The sequence below is a fragment of the Rhinatrema bivittatum genome, chromosome 14 (assembly GCF_901001135.1).
Source record: "Rhinatrema bivittatum chromosome 14, aRhiBiv1.1, whole genome shotgun sequence".
NCBI classification, from domain to species: Eukaryota; Metazoa; Chordata; class Amphibia; order Gymnophiona; family Rhinatrematidae; genus Rhinatrema; species Rhinatrema bivittatum.
In genome coordinates this window covers 17,854,084-17,868,370 of record NC_042628.1, presented here as the reverse complement: position 1 = coordinate 17,868,370, position 14,287 = coordinate 17,854,084, and the positions used below count along the sequence as shown (strand labels likewise).

Here is a 14,287-nt window from a genome sequence, read left to right as displayed (position 1 = left end):
CATTTCCCAGAGTCTCCCAAGCCTTTCCCGGGCTCTTCTGACCTTCCGCTCTCGTCGACAAGCCAGGTCTCAAGCCCAGCTGGGGAGCTCCCTGGCCCCTACTTACCCCTTCCATGGGGTATCTTGCAGGAACAATCCCCACTTGCCCCTTCTCCCCGTGTCTCTTTAAAAATGGCACCAGACGATCATGAGACTAAGTCACTTTGGCCAGGTCTCAGGGCTGACCAGTGCCATTTTTGGAGACACATGTTGGGGCAGGAGCAGGTGGGGGTCGCTCAGTCCCCTTTCTTCCTGCAGGGCTCCCACGGAAGGGATAAGTGGGAGCCAGGGATGTCCCCCGCTCTGACTCATTTCTGGCGGGGGGGGGGGGGGGTCAAGAGGAGGGGTCAGAGGAGGGGTCAGAGGGTCCCAGAGCATCTCTTTTTGTTTTGAGGGTGGTAATGTTTATTTTGTTTTGGCAAATGAACTGAAACAAACATTAAAACAAACCAAAAGACAAAAAAAAATCAGCTGAATATGATAAATGGCAATAGACACTGGCATTTGGAAACTTGGAAAGTAGAAACCCAGGGTGAAATACCATCACTATCAGATACCGTATGAACGTGAGTAAATCACTTGAAACACTTCTTCATCCCAGATATTTCAATACTGGCTTTAACCTCAAAACTTAGATGGTAACTTTCAAAGGGGGTGCTCAGGCACACATTGACACGTGAGCATCGGCACATGCATCCAGGGACGCGGGCTATTTTATAACATGCACGCAAATATGTGCGCATGATATAAAATACAACTGGGCGCGTGCCAAATCCATTTCTATCGTGTTAAGTCAGGGCATTTTATAATGGGCACACATCCATGCCATTACCAGTTTCACCAATTCATTCACCAGTTTGCCCAGTTAAGAGTCAGGTCCTCCAAACCCCCCTGGTTTTAGTAGCCTGCACTCTCCCCAGTTACCCACGACCTTTTAAACCTGTCAGAAATGATTGGGGTTTTTTTATTTTTAAAGTTACACCTCCTTCATAGCAGAAGTAAACGTACGTGGCACTGCACCTGGGCGCTTTTCGTGGCCCCATGCTGGAATGCCCATATCCTAGCCAGACCACACCCATGCCCTGCCCCTTTCTGAATCTCAGTGAGACATGCGCCTAGCCCAAGATGCACATTCATCTCGAAAATACGGTGGGCGCTCGTAAGCCCAACTTGTGCACATATCCCCTAATTTTGGTGCGCACTGGTCTTTTAAAATTCACTTCTTAGTGTATAAGACCTTTGGGGCACTGACTTTATTTTCATGTGTCATATAGGGGCAGATTTTCAAAGAGGTACACGTGTAAGATACGCCGAGCCTTTGTTGAATAGGCTCGGCGGCGCACGCAAGCCCTGGGATGCGCGTAAGTCCCGGGGCTTTCCTGGGGGGCGTGTCGGGGGCGTGTGTCGCAGTGGCGTGTCATCCAGGGGCGGGGCCGCAGGCGTGGTTCCGGCCCGGGGGCGTTTCGGGGGCATGGCCGAGGCCTCCGAAACCACTCCCGGGCCGGGGAATCGCACGCCAGCCGGCCGGCTGGCGCACACGAGTTACGCCTGCCTCAGGCAGGCGTAACTTTTCTAACAAAGGTAGGGGGGAGGTTTAGATAGGGCTGCGGGGGTGGGTTAAGTAGGGGAAGGGAGGGGAAGGTGCGGGGGGTGGAAGGAAAGTTCCCTCTGAGGCAGGCTGCGCGGCTCTGCGCATGCAGGCTGCCGATTTTGGGCAGCCGCACGCGCGCCGACCCTGTATTTTAAAGGATACGTGCGGCTACGCGCGTATCTATTAAAATCTGGCATACTCTTGTTTGCGCCTGGTGCGCGAACAAAAGTATGCGCGGGCATACTTTTTAAAAATCTACCCCATATTGCGCAGCACTTTGTCCATTGACAGCATTATTTAAGTAATACATTATGTCCTATTTTAAACATGCTCTATATCAGGGATAACCAACCCTTGTCCTTGACAGCCACAAACAGGCCTGGTTTTACAGGATATCCACAATGAATATGCATGAGATAGTTTTGCATACAATGGAGGCAGTGCATGCAAATCTATCTCATGCATATTCATTGTGGATATTCTGAAAACCTGGTCTATTTTTGGCTCTTGGGGACCGGAGTTGGCCACCCCTGCTCTATATCCTTATTTAATATAGGTAATAAAAATTACTTTTGCTTTGGCAGGGTAGATTTTTTGGATGAAAGAAATCGTTTCCTTCTCAGAACTGATCATGCCAGTGATTTCCATGTCTTCTGTGAATTCCAGCTTAGCTATTCCTTCAAAGCATTTCTTCAAATGTGGTTGGACTCTCAGAGGATCTTTGGTTTCTGATAAAATCTCAAGCAGCTCATCATTGGATAGGAAAAAGAATCTGTTAAAAATAAAGTGCAGCAAGAGAAAAATATTAGGACATATGTAATGAGATATTTTATAATCATAGCAGAGAAAGAACCTTTTGTGGACACAACACTATTCTTCAGTGGCAGTGACAAAAAATAAGTCACACTTTCTGACACAATATTTGAAACAAAAAAATGAATTTACCGGGGAAAAAATAATCTTTTCTTCTCCAAATAATTATTTAACCCCTTCTGGATTTCTTCTAAGAGGATATTAGATTCTTGAAGTCTTTCTAGCATGTTTGGCTGCTCAGTTGCTACAAGCACTTTGGTATTTTTCACCTAACAGAGAGAGAAGACATGAAATGGAATATAAATCATTAGATCAACTAATAATAAGTTTACTGTTCTATGTAATGGCAGTGCCAAAAGTTCTGTATAATGACACTGTCAAAAAGTTTTAGTTATCTGTAAACCGATACGATGTGCAAACGGCTATCGGTATATAAAAACCTATAAATAAATAAATAAATAATACTCAAATAAACAATATTTGTTATCATCATGCTTTCATAATGAATAAATTAATATTTATTATTAGTTAGTGGCCATCATGCACTGCGACTTTAGGGTCCATGTTCAGCTGCCAGCCAGCTAACAAACAGCTAGATCCATCAAATTGCTATAAATATAGCAGAAATAGCACCCCTGATTAAAAAATGGACATGGTTAGACTCATTTCCTGTGTACCACATCGCATAGGCAATTTTCGCAAAGCACGATATGTTATCGTTTCGCGCGTGGCATCAGCGCATCACACATCACAATCATTTTCCATGCTGTGTGTTGATTTATGTGTGATGCAGTATTTTTCAGGTTTTTGTATAACAGCTTCCTGCACCTGCCTCTTTGAGGGTGTGTCAGGCGTTTGGTGAGAGAATAGAAGAGTAGGCGAGTGGTCTAGTGGGAGTGGATTGTCTTGTCTTCTGTTGTCCTCTGTTTCCCTATCCCTTGGTCTTTTATGTTTGTTGGAGTGAAAGTTTTTGTTAGTTTGTCCTGTTTATCTGTCTGTCTTTGTGTGTGGTGAAACATAGTGGCACTGGTAAGATAGAGGAAGTGTGGTGAGGCGTGGTGATGAGGCGGAGGAGTGTTGAGGCATGGTAGTGAGGCAAAGGAGGAGTGGTGAGGTGTGGTGGTGTTGAGGATTGGAGAGGATGGAGCGTGAGAGACATGGGGAGAGGAGAGGACAGGCGTCAGGAGAGGAGGGAGGAGAGGGGGAGAGAAGATGAGGACAGGAGTGCTAGGTGGAGGAGTAGGAGTAGGGACAAGGACAGGAGTAGAGATAGGCAGAAGGGAAGGGATAGGAGGAGGCAGGAGGGGGAAGGGGATAGGCAGGAGAGTCTGGAGGGAGGAGGATGGCAGGCTAGGGATAGACAAGAGAGGGCAGTTTGTAGGACAGGAGCAGGAGTTGGGGAGTAAGGGAGAGGAGAGGGGAGTGAGAGTGGGAGCAAGAGTTATGAAAGGGAGGACACCTCTCCGGAAGCAGAAATGGCACTCCGTTCTGGAAGCCAGGCAGTAGGGCGAGCTCTTCTGAGGGTTTTGGAGGACAATGAAATGATTATCACAGGTGTCCTCGAACATTACGCCATGCTGTTTGGAAACCATGTGGCCAGGACATCGAGGGAATCCAAGGGCCAGATCTGGTGTATCATTTCCCAGGCTATATCCAGGTGCAGTGGCGTGAAGCGTAGTGGGGAGCAGGTGGCCCCACAGATACCGTGACATAAAGGCCCAATTGAAAACAAGGCTGTCAAACAGGAACAAATATATACAACAGACCAGAGGAGCCCTTTGTCCAATAGTGCTGACATCGATGGAGGAGCACTTTGTTCAACGGATGGGACCAGAATTGTTTGAGGGCATGGCTGAGCAGCTGGACACCACACGAGCCGGAGCCGGAAGTTCAACTCACCTGTAAATAACAAGGCTGCTACAGTTGTCCACATTATTTGTCATAAGATGCTCACATTGATTGAGATGCAAAGTGCGCATCTCATACCAAACAGTGCATGTGTACTTCTTGGCTTTGGTACTTATTTTTCTTCTTTGTTTCCACAACTTTCACCCCGGACTCTGCCGATCCCAGTCATCAAGGTCTAGGGATCAGCAGCGCAGCAGCAATTTTCCGTGCCCCCTTGCTGATGGACACACAAGCACAGGTCAGTGAGAAGGAGTAAAAGCACCAGCTTCCTGAGCACAGGCAGATGCTGGAACCCTTCGGATCAGAAAGCCCATTCAATTTGAGCTTAAACATATCAACCTTCATGGAGGAACCCAGCCTGCAGTGGGCGCCAGTTGAGCCGCCGCAACCTTTCTAGAGCATACCACATTGCCAGCAGGAGGCAGCAGGCACTTAGCAGGAGCAGCCCACCAGTCCTCTCATGCCACTTTTGGAGGCTGAAACATCAGCTCATGCCACAATCAGCACAGTACCAACACCGCCACCGGCACCATCACCAACACTAGCACCAACAGAGACTTTAATGCATGAGCAGCTGGACCTGCTGGAAAGGAAACATGATATACACCTCCATCACATATGGGCAGAACCAGTGTGCCTGAGGAGGGCTGACAATAATCAAACCCAGGCCCTGTGTGATCAGACGGAAGCACACTCACAAGCTATGACAATGGTGGCAACATCATTCAACAACATGACCACCGTGTTGACTCAGATCTTACAACGCATGCCCAAGCCTCCACCTGTGCCCTCCCCAGGATTCCATGTCTATCTTAAGAAGTTATCCGGCTAACTAAAGCCAGCTAATTTAGGACAGCTCTTTGACCCAACCAGACTTAGCCAGCTAAGTTAACCAGCTAACTCTGAATATCAGAATTAGCTGGTTAACTTAGCCAGCTAACTCCTCCCAGTTACGCCCCAAGAATGCCCCCATCTTATCCAGCTAAATTCTAGCTTCCTAATTTATTAGCTGCCTAGAATTTATCCGGATAAAGGCTGAATACAGCTGGGTAAGACATTTGAGGCTTGATTCATCATTCCTGCGGAATGATGAGCTGCTGGGGAAAAGGGGGTGGGTGTGCAGCCAATCGCATCACGGCGGTGCGTTTTTGCCTGCCGTGGTGCAGCCATGCCGCACACTATCGCCCTCATAGCACCACGCTAAAAGCGCCAAAGCACGCAATAATGGGCTATCGCATCTTGGAAAATGACCCTATTAGATGGATAATTTTTCAGTTATCTGTCTAAATGGCTTTTGAATATGGACCTATATCTATGACCAAACATCTGCAGGTGACTTACCCTTCCAAGAATATTGTGTTAACTGCCTTCAGATTACATCTATCATTCTTAAAGGTCCTATTCAGTAAGGTTTCTTTTTTTTTGTTAATTCTGTACTTATGGCAAAAAAAAAAATATATATATATATATATATTTTTTTTTTTTTAATTTTTTTTTTTTGCAAAAGAAAAATACATGTTAGATTAAATGTAAATTGTTTCAGTCATTACACAATAGTCACACCTATCCTATTGGCCAGACTCAGGATGCATGCATACTGGATTGTAGAGTGAAATGTGACTGAGGTCCCTGACCAAGGACCGTCACTGTAATGATTAGGCTAACATGGGGGAGGGGGAGGGGGAGGGCTCTAAAATAAAGGGACAAATCGAGGATGGTTGCAAATAAAGGCTCATGGCACTACAGTCCAATAGAGCAATGGTTCTCAACCCTGCCCTGGAGGCACACCTAACTGGTCTGGTAGTCAGGAGATCTGTAAAGAACATGTATAAGATACACTTGCAGACGCTGAAGCCCCATATTCATTGTGGCTAGCCTGATAGCCAGATTGGTTAGGTATCCCTCCAGGACGAGGGTGAGTATCACTAAAATAGAAATCCGTTCCAATTGAACTGGAAGTTCAAAGGAGTAAGAGGAAACTGCTGGATCAAAAAAGAAAAGTTTACCGCTTCTGACATGATGTCTTTCCAGTATCTGTCGACTATGCCAAATTTCCTGCCTTCTTCTGGCATTTGAGCTATGATGTCTTCAGAACTAAAGATGGGCTCCAGGTAAAGCCAGGTTGCTTGACATTTTAACCAAGCATCTAGAATATCTTGCATTTGGCAGAGTTTCCGTTCCCATTTCTGGAAATAGAATATTCATGCATAAAATAACATTTTTTATTCATTGCTATAAAGTATTGCTTAACTGCCTAATAGATCTATCTGCTCAGTCACTAGTATTAGCTTCCCTGTATCATTTTTGTACCAAAATAGTTCTTGCAACATTTAGAAGGCCATGAAATGGATATCGTATGCATGAGTTAGATTGTGAGGAAGAGAATGCTGAAAATAAATTTGCAAGAGATGCTTACCTGAATAAAATAGACAATCTGAAAACTGCCCACCCTTTCCCTAGGTGAAAGTACATGTAAGGATCAACAATGCACATACTTTTACCTGCAAAAGAAATAGCTGGGCTCATAGGCAGGGTTAGGCTGGGGAGGGAATGACACCCAAAGCTCTGTATTCCCAGAAAAAAGTATCCACAGAAAAAGCAGCTATTTGAAAATTGTCTAGGGTACTTTTTCCCTAGACAATTTTCAAATAGAAAGTATACAAAATGTTGTTCATTTGTCTTTCATTTTAAAAATTAAACAAAACGGGAAATTTCATTGAAATTTCCCGTTTCATTTCCAAAAAATGCACATCTTTACATGCTACTTTCTCTCCTCTCTTCTCCTCTGGTGCCCATTCATCTTTCACCCAGTCCACGAAGTAGCATTGTCTCCACATATTCTAAGTCCTGAGTTTCTTCAAGATTACAAATTTGCCAAAATATGTTCGGCTGTTGTTGGTCATGAACCCTTCCAAGGGTACTGAGAAAAGACTAAACTAACTGTTGTTGAGCACTGAATTTCTATTCATCAGTAGAAGACTATCACTCACATCCTGCGACAATGACTTCTCAATACATATTGCTGAAACAAAAAATTATCTATAAAAGATCATCACACAGAAACATGAATTAAATTAAATTTCTTTCTTACCCTAGTTTCAAATTCTATTGGTTTGATGAATGGAGAACCACACATTGTCTGTGTTTTTACAATGTGATCATCGAGAAGTAGCTGGATGTCATCAACAGCTGAGAGAATTTGTGTATTCTGTAAATAAAGTCACACTTCTTAAGGCAATCTACAATTGATTACTTCTGTACATTTATCTAACCTTTAAGAACTCCATTTCCAATGGTAAAGCCTGTTTTATATTTCGATTACCATAAAGAGTTGTCTAGTCCGATCCAACTATTTTAAATAAAATTTTGGTAAACAAAACAAACTGATAAGTAAAAGCCTAAAACAGAAGGAAGCTGTCACTGAAAACAACAGTGATTCCTGTTTCAGGAATATTAAAAATTGCTATACAAAGGAAGCTAATCCTTGCTACACTAAGGAAGTGGAATTAGCAGAATAGACTTTCATAAATGTTCCCACCTTAGAAAAAAGTAAGAAAATTAACTAAGAACAAAGATGGTTTGCCAGGTTTCTGCCCATCTTTATTTATATTCTGCTTTTTTTTACATTTCAAAATGGATCACGCTCAAGATACTATAGGTATTTCTCTATCCCCAGAGAGCTTACAACCATTAAGGTGAATTTTAAAAGCCCAGCGCGTGCATTAATTAGGGGATGCACGAATAAGCCAGGCTCATGCGTGCCGAGATTTTAAGAGCCGGCGAGATACACGCGTATCTCCCATAACGCGCACATTTAGAAAGTTTTCATAAAGGGGTGGGTGTGTTCTGGGCGTTTTTGGGGCATGAACCAGAGATGTGCACGTAAATACTGACACAACTCGGCACACACTGAGGCCCCCTGCTATGGATGCCATAAAGAAAACTAGGCAGATCTGTGGGGTTTTCAGGGTCAGCACTAACTATGGGGAGTGAAATGGCAGCATGCGCCGCAAAAGATGTAGACTCTACATGTAGTTCAGTGTGTGACATGCTGCCCAGCAGCATTATTAGAAGGAAGGAAACCAATCAGGCAGGAGGTAAGCAGTTCACCTCCTGACAGCTGGCATGGGTGACAGCTCCAAGGGAAAGTAGGGGTGAAAGTAGAGGGGTTGGAAGGAAGGTGAGAAATCGGATTGGGTTTGTGTGATTGTTGTTGGGGGAGGGCAGGGAAAAGCATGTTTTGCCAAAGAGCTCATAAAGTGGGAAATTGGGGGATGTGTGTGCTGCTGGAGGAGGGGAGAAAGCAGAAACATAGAAACGAAGGCAGAAGACCACCAAACGGTCCATCCAGTCTGCCCAGCAAGCTTTCTTTTTTTTTTCTTTTCCCCCATACTTATCTGTTACTCTTGTCCCTTGTAGGTGACTTTTTTGTTCTGTTTCCCTTCCACCCCCGCCATTGATGTAATTAGCAGTGCTGGAGCTGCATCTAAGTGAAGTATCGGTGCTGGAGCTGCATCTAAGTGAAGCATTTAGCTAATTGTTTAGGGGTAGAAACCGTCATCATAGCAAGCTACTCCCACGCATGTTTATCCAGCCTGTGCAACTCAGTTCTTGTTGGTTGTTGTCCGAATATAAATCATCTTTTCATCATTCCCCCTGCCGCTGAAGCAGAGAGCTATGCTGGATATCACTGAAAGTGAAGTATCAGGCTTATTTAGTTTGGGGTAGTAGAAAGAGGGGGAATTGGAAGGCAGACATTAAGGAGGGGGACTCAACTTCAGCCAAAGAAGATTGGGGGGAGGCTCCACAATTGATATCCAAGGGATTCCCTATGCCAAATGTTCCTTTAACTTTGGGCAGGTTAGCAAAGCGAGGCCACACCTGCTACTGACTTTAGTATGACAATTTTAATGTGGCCATGATCTGCATATTAGCAAGTTAGCATATAGAGCCCATAGTATGGAAAATTAAACTGCCTTCCTTCGCATCTTGAGGCATGTGTGGCTTTTGGACTTATGCACCATATCAGTATAAATGAGTTATAAGAAAAAAAATAATATGATGAATTCAGGAAAGAAAGAAATTCCAAGTGCCTGTAAAGAAATACAGGATCAGTCTCTGAGGTCAATACAGTAAAGTGCGGCCGCGGTTACCCTGCTTCTAACCCGCCTTCTACTCACAATTTGGCCGTGTTAGTCCAACCCGTGAGTCACTATCCCCTTTAACCCATTCTTACCGCCTCTTTAAATCAACGAGTAACCCCTTCCGCCCGCGGCATGTATATCAGATGTAAACGATCGGATTAGCTATTCCCCCCCCCCCCCCCCCATTCAGTAACGCGCACCCCGACTATCGCCTTTTTAACCTGCAGTTTAGCCACGCGTTTAACCTGCTAATTTACCGCCTACCCCTATCCCTGCGTTAGAGGCAGGGGTAGGGGTAGACGGCAAACTTTCCCCCAAAAGAAAACCTAAAAACCTAAAATCCCCTCCTCCCGAAGCGACTCGACATGTAAAATATGTGAATAAGTGTAACCAACTTACTTTTTGTTTTTTTTCAGCCTTCTCTGCCGTCCTCCGGAGGGGGCAGCCGGCGGCGAAAGCGGCCCCCGCCGGCAAAGACGGACAAACGCACGCCCGTAGTGCATGGGCACTCAAGCCAATGAAAGCACATGGACGGGCGTGCGTGACGTACGCCGTGACGTCACGCACGCGCGTTCATGTGCTTTCATTGGCTTGAGCGCCCGTGGACTACGGAATGCGTTCATCCGTCTTCGCCGGCGGGGGCCGCTTTCGCCGCCGGCTGCCCCCTCCGGAGGACGGCAGAGAAGGCTGAAAGGGCTGAAAAAGAAACAAAAATTAAGTTGGTTACACTTATTCACATATTTAACATGTCGAGTCGCTTCGGGAGGAAGGGATTTTAAGTTTTTAGGTTTTCTTTGGTTAAAGTTGGGATCCACTTCCTGGTGCCTGTCATTTGAAATGACATTTGAAATGACAGGTACCAGCGCACCCAGGATACTGTATAGGCGCTGTATAAAGCACCTATACAGTAAAATGGGTTGCGCGGGCCTAACGCTTCACGGACTCTTCTTGGACGCGGCTTGCATTTGCAAGCTATTTAAATACAGTATCGAGCGGTAGGTGAGCCGGACTGTGCGTGCGGCAAACGCGGGTGCGCCCGGCACTAACGCAGCTCTTCCTACCGCTCCTTACTGTATCGGCCTGTATGTTTTTTTATGAACAAACGTTATGAAACATTTCAATCTCATGAACAATGTACTAGTTAGTAAAATTGAAAGATATTAACTCACAGTGTCCCTGTATTTAACAAAAGTGAAGATCATATTATTCCATTCAACTTTCATTTTCTCCATTGCTTTCTCTAGAGAATACTCTTTACTGGCAGAAGCTCCAATCACCTCCAATCTAGATTGCAAAAAAAAAAAAAAAAAAGAATTCAGTTTTGCATAATGTATTCTTTGGCTTCTACAAAAGCTAACGAAGCAAATGTCACTAACATAAAAATTATTCTTAGTAAATGTAATCTTCCAGTAAATGCCTAGAATAGCCTTCCTGAATGTGTGCGTCAGGGCCCCTTCCCTCTCTTCCTGGATTCAAAGCCAGCCTGAAAACTCACTTTTTGGAGGCTGCTTTCTTCTTGTCCTTTCAGCAGATTTATCAACCTGAGCTCTAGATTGGAGAGTGCAATGCATTTTTCTGTTTTGGAAACAGTAGGGTAAGTAGAAGGGTAGTGGGCAAAACTAAAAGGAGATATCATACAGGCTACTAATCTTTTTGTTATGAAAGTAAACAAAGGAAAGAGGAAAAAGAGGCAGTTATGGTTTTCTAAAGAAGTAGCTGAAAAAGTAAGAGAGAAAAGTTTAGCATTCATAAACCATAAGAGATTGCAGAAAGAAGAAAACAGACAACATCTGGAAAAATTAAGAGATGTTTGGAAAGTAGTCAGAGGGAAGGAGCATGTAGAGGCTGATGAGGAAAAAGCAAAATTGCTTAACAAATATTTCTGTTTGCTGTTCACTGTGGAAAGGCCAGGAGCACAAATAAGATTGAAAGTGAGGTAAACCCCAATGGATTTTTACAACAGTGTGTTTGTAAGGAGCTAACTCTACATCTGAGGGTATTAAGGGAACTTAGAGATGACCCAGCAGCTCCATTGGCTTCTTTAGAGTCTGGAGTAGTTCCAGATGACCTGAAAAGGGCGGATGTGGTTCTTATTCATAAAAGTGGAAGGAGGAGGCTGGGAACAACAGGCCGGTTAGTCTGACCTTTGTGGTGAGCAAACTAATGGAATTGCTGCTAAAACAGAGGATAGTGCAATTTTTGGAATCCAATGGATTGCAAGATCCAAGGCAGCATGGCTTTACCAGAGGTAAATCTTGTCAGACAAATCTGATCAATTTCTTTGATTAAGTAACTAGGGAATTGGATCAAGGGAGAGTGCCAGATGTGTCATTTGATTTCAGCAAGGCCTTTGACATGGTTCCAGACAGAAGATTTATAAATAAATTGTGTACCCTTGGTATGGATCATAGAGTGACTGACTGGATTAGAAACTGGCTGAGCAGGAGGTGACAAAGGGGAGTGGTAAATGGAGCTTTCTCTGAGGAAGGGGCTGTTACTAGCAGTGTGCCTAACTGTTCTTTTCAACATTTTTGTGAGTGACATAACAGAAGGATTGTTGGGAAAGGTTTGTCTTTTTGATGATGATACCAAAATCTGTAACAGGACAGACAGCCAGGAAAGTTTAGAAAACATGAGGAGAGATTTAATGAAGATCACGGAATGGTCTAAGATCTGGCAATTAAGATTTAATCCAAAAAAAAATGCAGAGTAATGTATTTAGGATGCAAAACTCAACAGAAAGGTACAGTACTGGAGGTAAAATTCTTCTACGCACAAAGGAAGAGCGGGATCTGGGGGCAATTGATGATCCTAAGGTGGCCATACAAATGGATAAAGCGACAGTAAAAGTCAGAAAGATGCTTGGCTGCATAAGGAGAGGAATGGTCAGCAAAAAAAGGGAGGTGATATTCCCTCTGTGTAGGTCCTCACTTGGAATACTGTGTTCAATTCTGGAGACCGCACCTTCCAAAGGATATAAACAGGATGGAGTCAGTCCAGAAAGTGGCAACTAAAATGGTCAGTGGTCTCCGTTCTAAAGCATATGAAGATAGACTTAAAGATCTAAACATGTATACACTAGAGGAAAGGTGAAATAGGGGAGATATCATAGACATTTAAATATCTCAAAGGTTTCCATGCACAGGTGAGCCTTTTTCAATGGAAAGGAGGCTCGAGATGAAAATATTCCTTTACAGAGAGGGTGGTGGATGTGTGAAACAACCTCCCAGTGAAAGTGGTGGAGATAAAAACAGTATCTGAATTCAAGAAAGCATGGGATAAATACAGGGGATCTCTAAGGAAGTGATGAAAATTATAATGCTAAATTAATTGGATGGATAGGCAGACTGAATGGGCCATACTGTCTTTTTCTGCCGTCACATTTTTATGTTTCTATGACCAGAGGCTGGTATTTCATCTAAGATGAGGCTGATTTCCAACACCTGACAAACCAGAGTTCTCCTTTTAACATTTCCAAACTCAAACATCATATCTTGATACTCAATTAAAAGTCCCTCATCTCGATTTAACCACACCTGACTTAAGTCTTCTCAATCATGGCCTTGCTGCCTTGCTTAAAACAAAGCCTCTGATTTGTTTTTCGTTGTGTGTTTTGTCTGCCTTGAGTAGACATGGAATAGGAATTATCCATGATATGTCTCTATTCAGCTCTGTGTACATCTGATATGTACTATGCAAATTATGATACCTGAAAACGTGTTAATTCCTTTTTTCCTAGTATTTAGGTGGAGGCTGCTAATATTTTAAATAGGAACAGCCAACAACTGCAATCCACTGCCCCACTTTCTCCCAGTGTTAGAGGTCTTTTGGTCCTATAAGATTTCTGGAAAGATCTATTGGCATTATCGTGAAGAGGGCAGCTAGGAAGATTTCATGCAGTGCTGGAAGATGCATCTCGTTTAATGGAAAACCTTCGAACTGGGGCAAAACCCCCCCTTGAAACACTTGATTTTAAATACTTAATTCATTAGCCTCAAACCGAGCAAGCAGAGGAATTTTTGCAACTCTGGTACATGAGGACACTTCCAAACATCCAAAGGCTAGAGAGGTTCATTCATTTGAAACAAAATGAGAAATTTGAAGGAAATTTCCAATTTCATTTCAATTCCTTTTTAAATTGAAATGAAAGAAAAATCAACAACATTTCATTTTTCTTTTCTTTTGATTTTGGAATGCCAACACAGAGAAAAAAAAAAAGGCCTTTTGGTCTCCCCTCCAAACCTCACCCCCACCCACCCTGAAGCTGTTACCGAAATTTTCTTTTTCTTCCTAGGGTAGCAGCTCCTGCGTGCTCGGAAATTATGCTTAGAAATGGTGCCAGCAGACCGCAGCTGCAACCCTTGTTAATTTCTTTTGCACAAAATGGCACGGGCCAGGCCCAGACCCAGGCCAGCGCCATTTTGTACAGAAGAATTTAGCAATTGCGCTGAGCTCGATTTGCCAGCATTGTTTCTAAGCACACGTCCAGCAAGGCAGGCGAGACTGGGGATTGCTCCTACCTGGTAAAGATAAATCAAACTATGGTAAGAGGGTTCTAGGGATTGGAAGGGAGGCCCAGGAGGGGTTTTTTTCTCTCCCACAGGCCTGAATATTTTTTTGTTTTCTTTCGGCTTCTTTTCGTTCTTTCCTTCATTTTCTTTTTTTTTGTTTGTTTTAAATAAATAAAAAGAACAAAATGAAACGCAAAAAACCCCAGAATGAAACAAAAATACTGTGCGCCACCTTACCAAAGGATCTGAAGCTCATATGTCCAGCTAGATATTGTGAAAGC

General features: G+C 43.7%; 1 protein-coding gene across 1 annotated transcript in view; it reads right to left on the bottom strand.

Moving 5' to 3' along the window:
- The window catches only part of DNAH3 (dynein axonemal heavy chain 3), a 184,433-nt gene that overhangs the window by 96,078 nt on the left and 74,068 nt on the right, over positions 1 to 14,287 (bottom strand). Inside the window, exons 20-24 of the mRNA XM_029576090.1 lie at positions 10,665 to 10,779; positions 7,443 to 7,559; positions 6,358 to 6,537; positions 2,576 to 2,712; positions 2,201 to 2,402 (exon numbers count right to left, since the gene is read on the bottom strand). Of these exons, the coding sequence (XP_029431950.1) occupies positions 2,201 to 2,402; positions 2,576 to 2,712; positions 6,358 to 6,537; positions 7,443 to 7,559; positions 10,665 to 10,779 (751 nt within the window). The remainder of the gene's footprint in view (positions 1 to 2,200; positions 2,403 to 2,575; positions 2,713 to 6,357; positions 6,538 to 7,442; positions 7,560 to 10,664; positions 10,780 to 14,287) is intronic.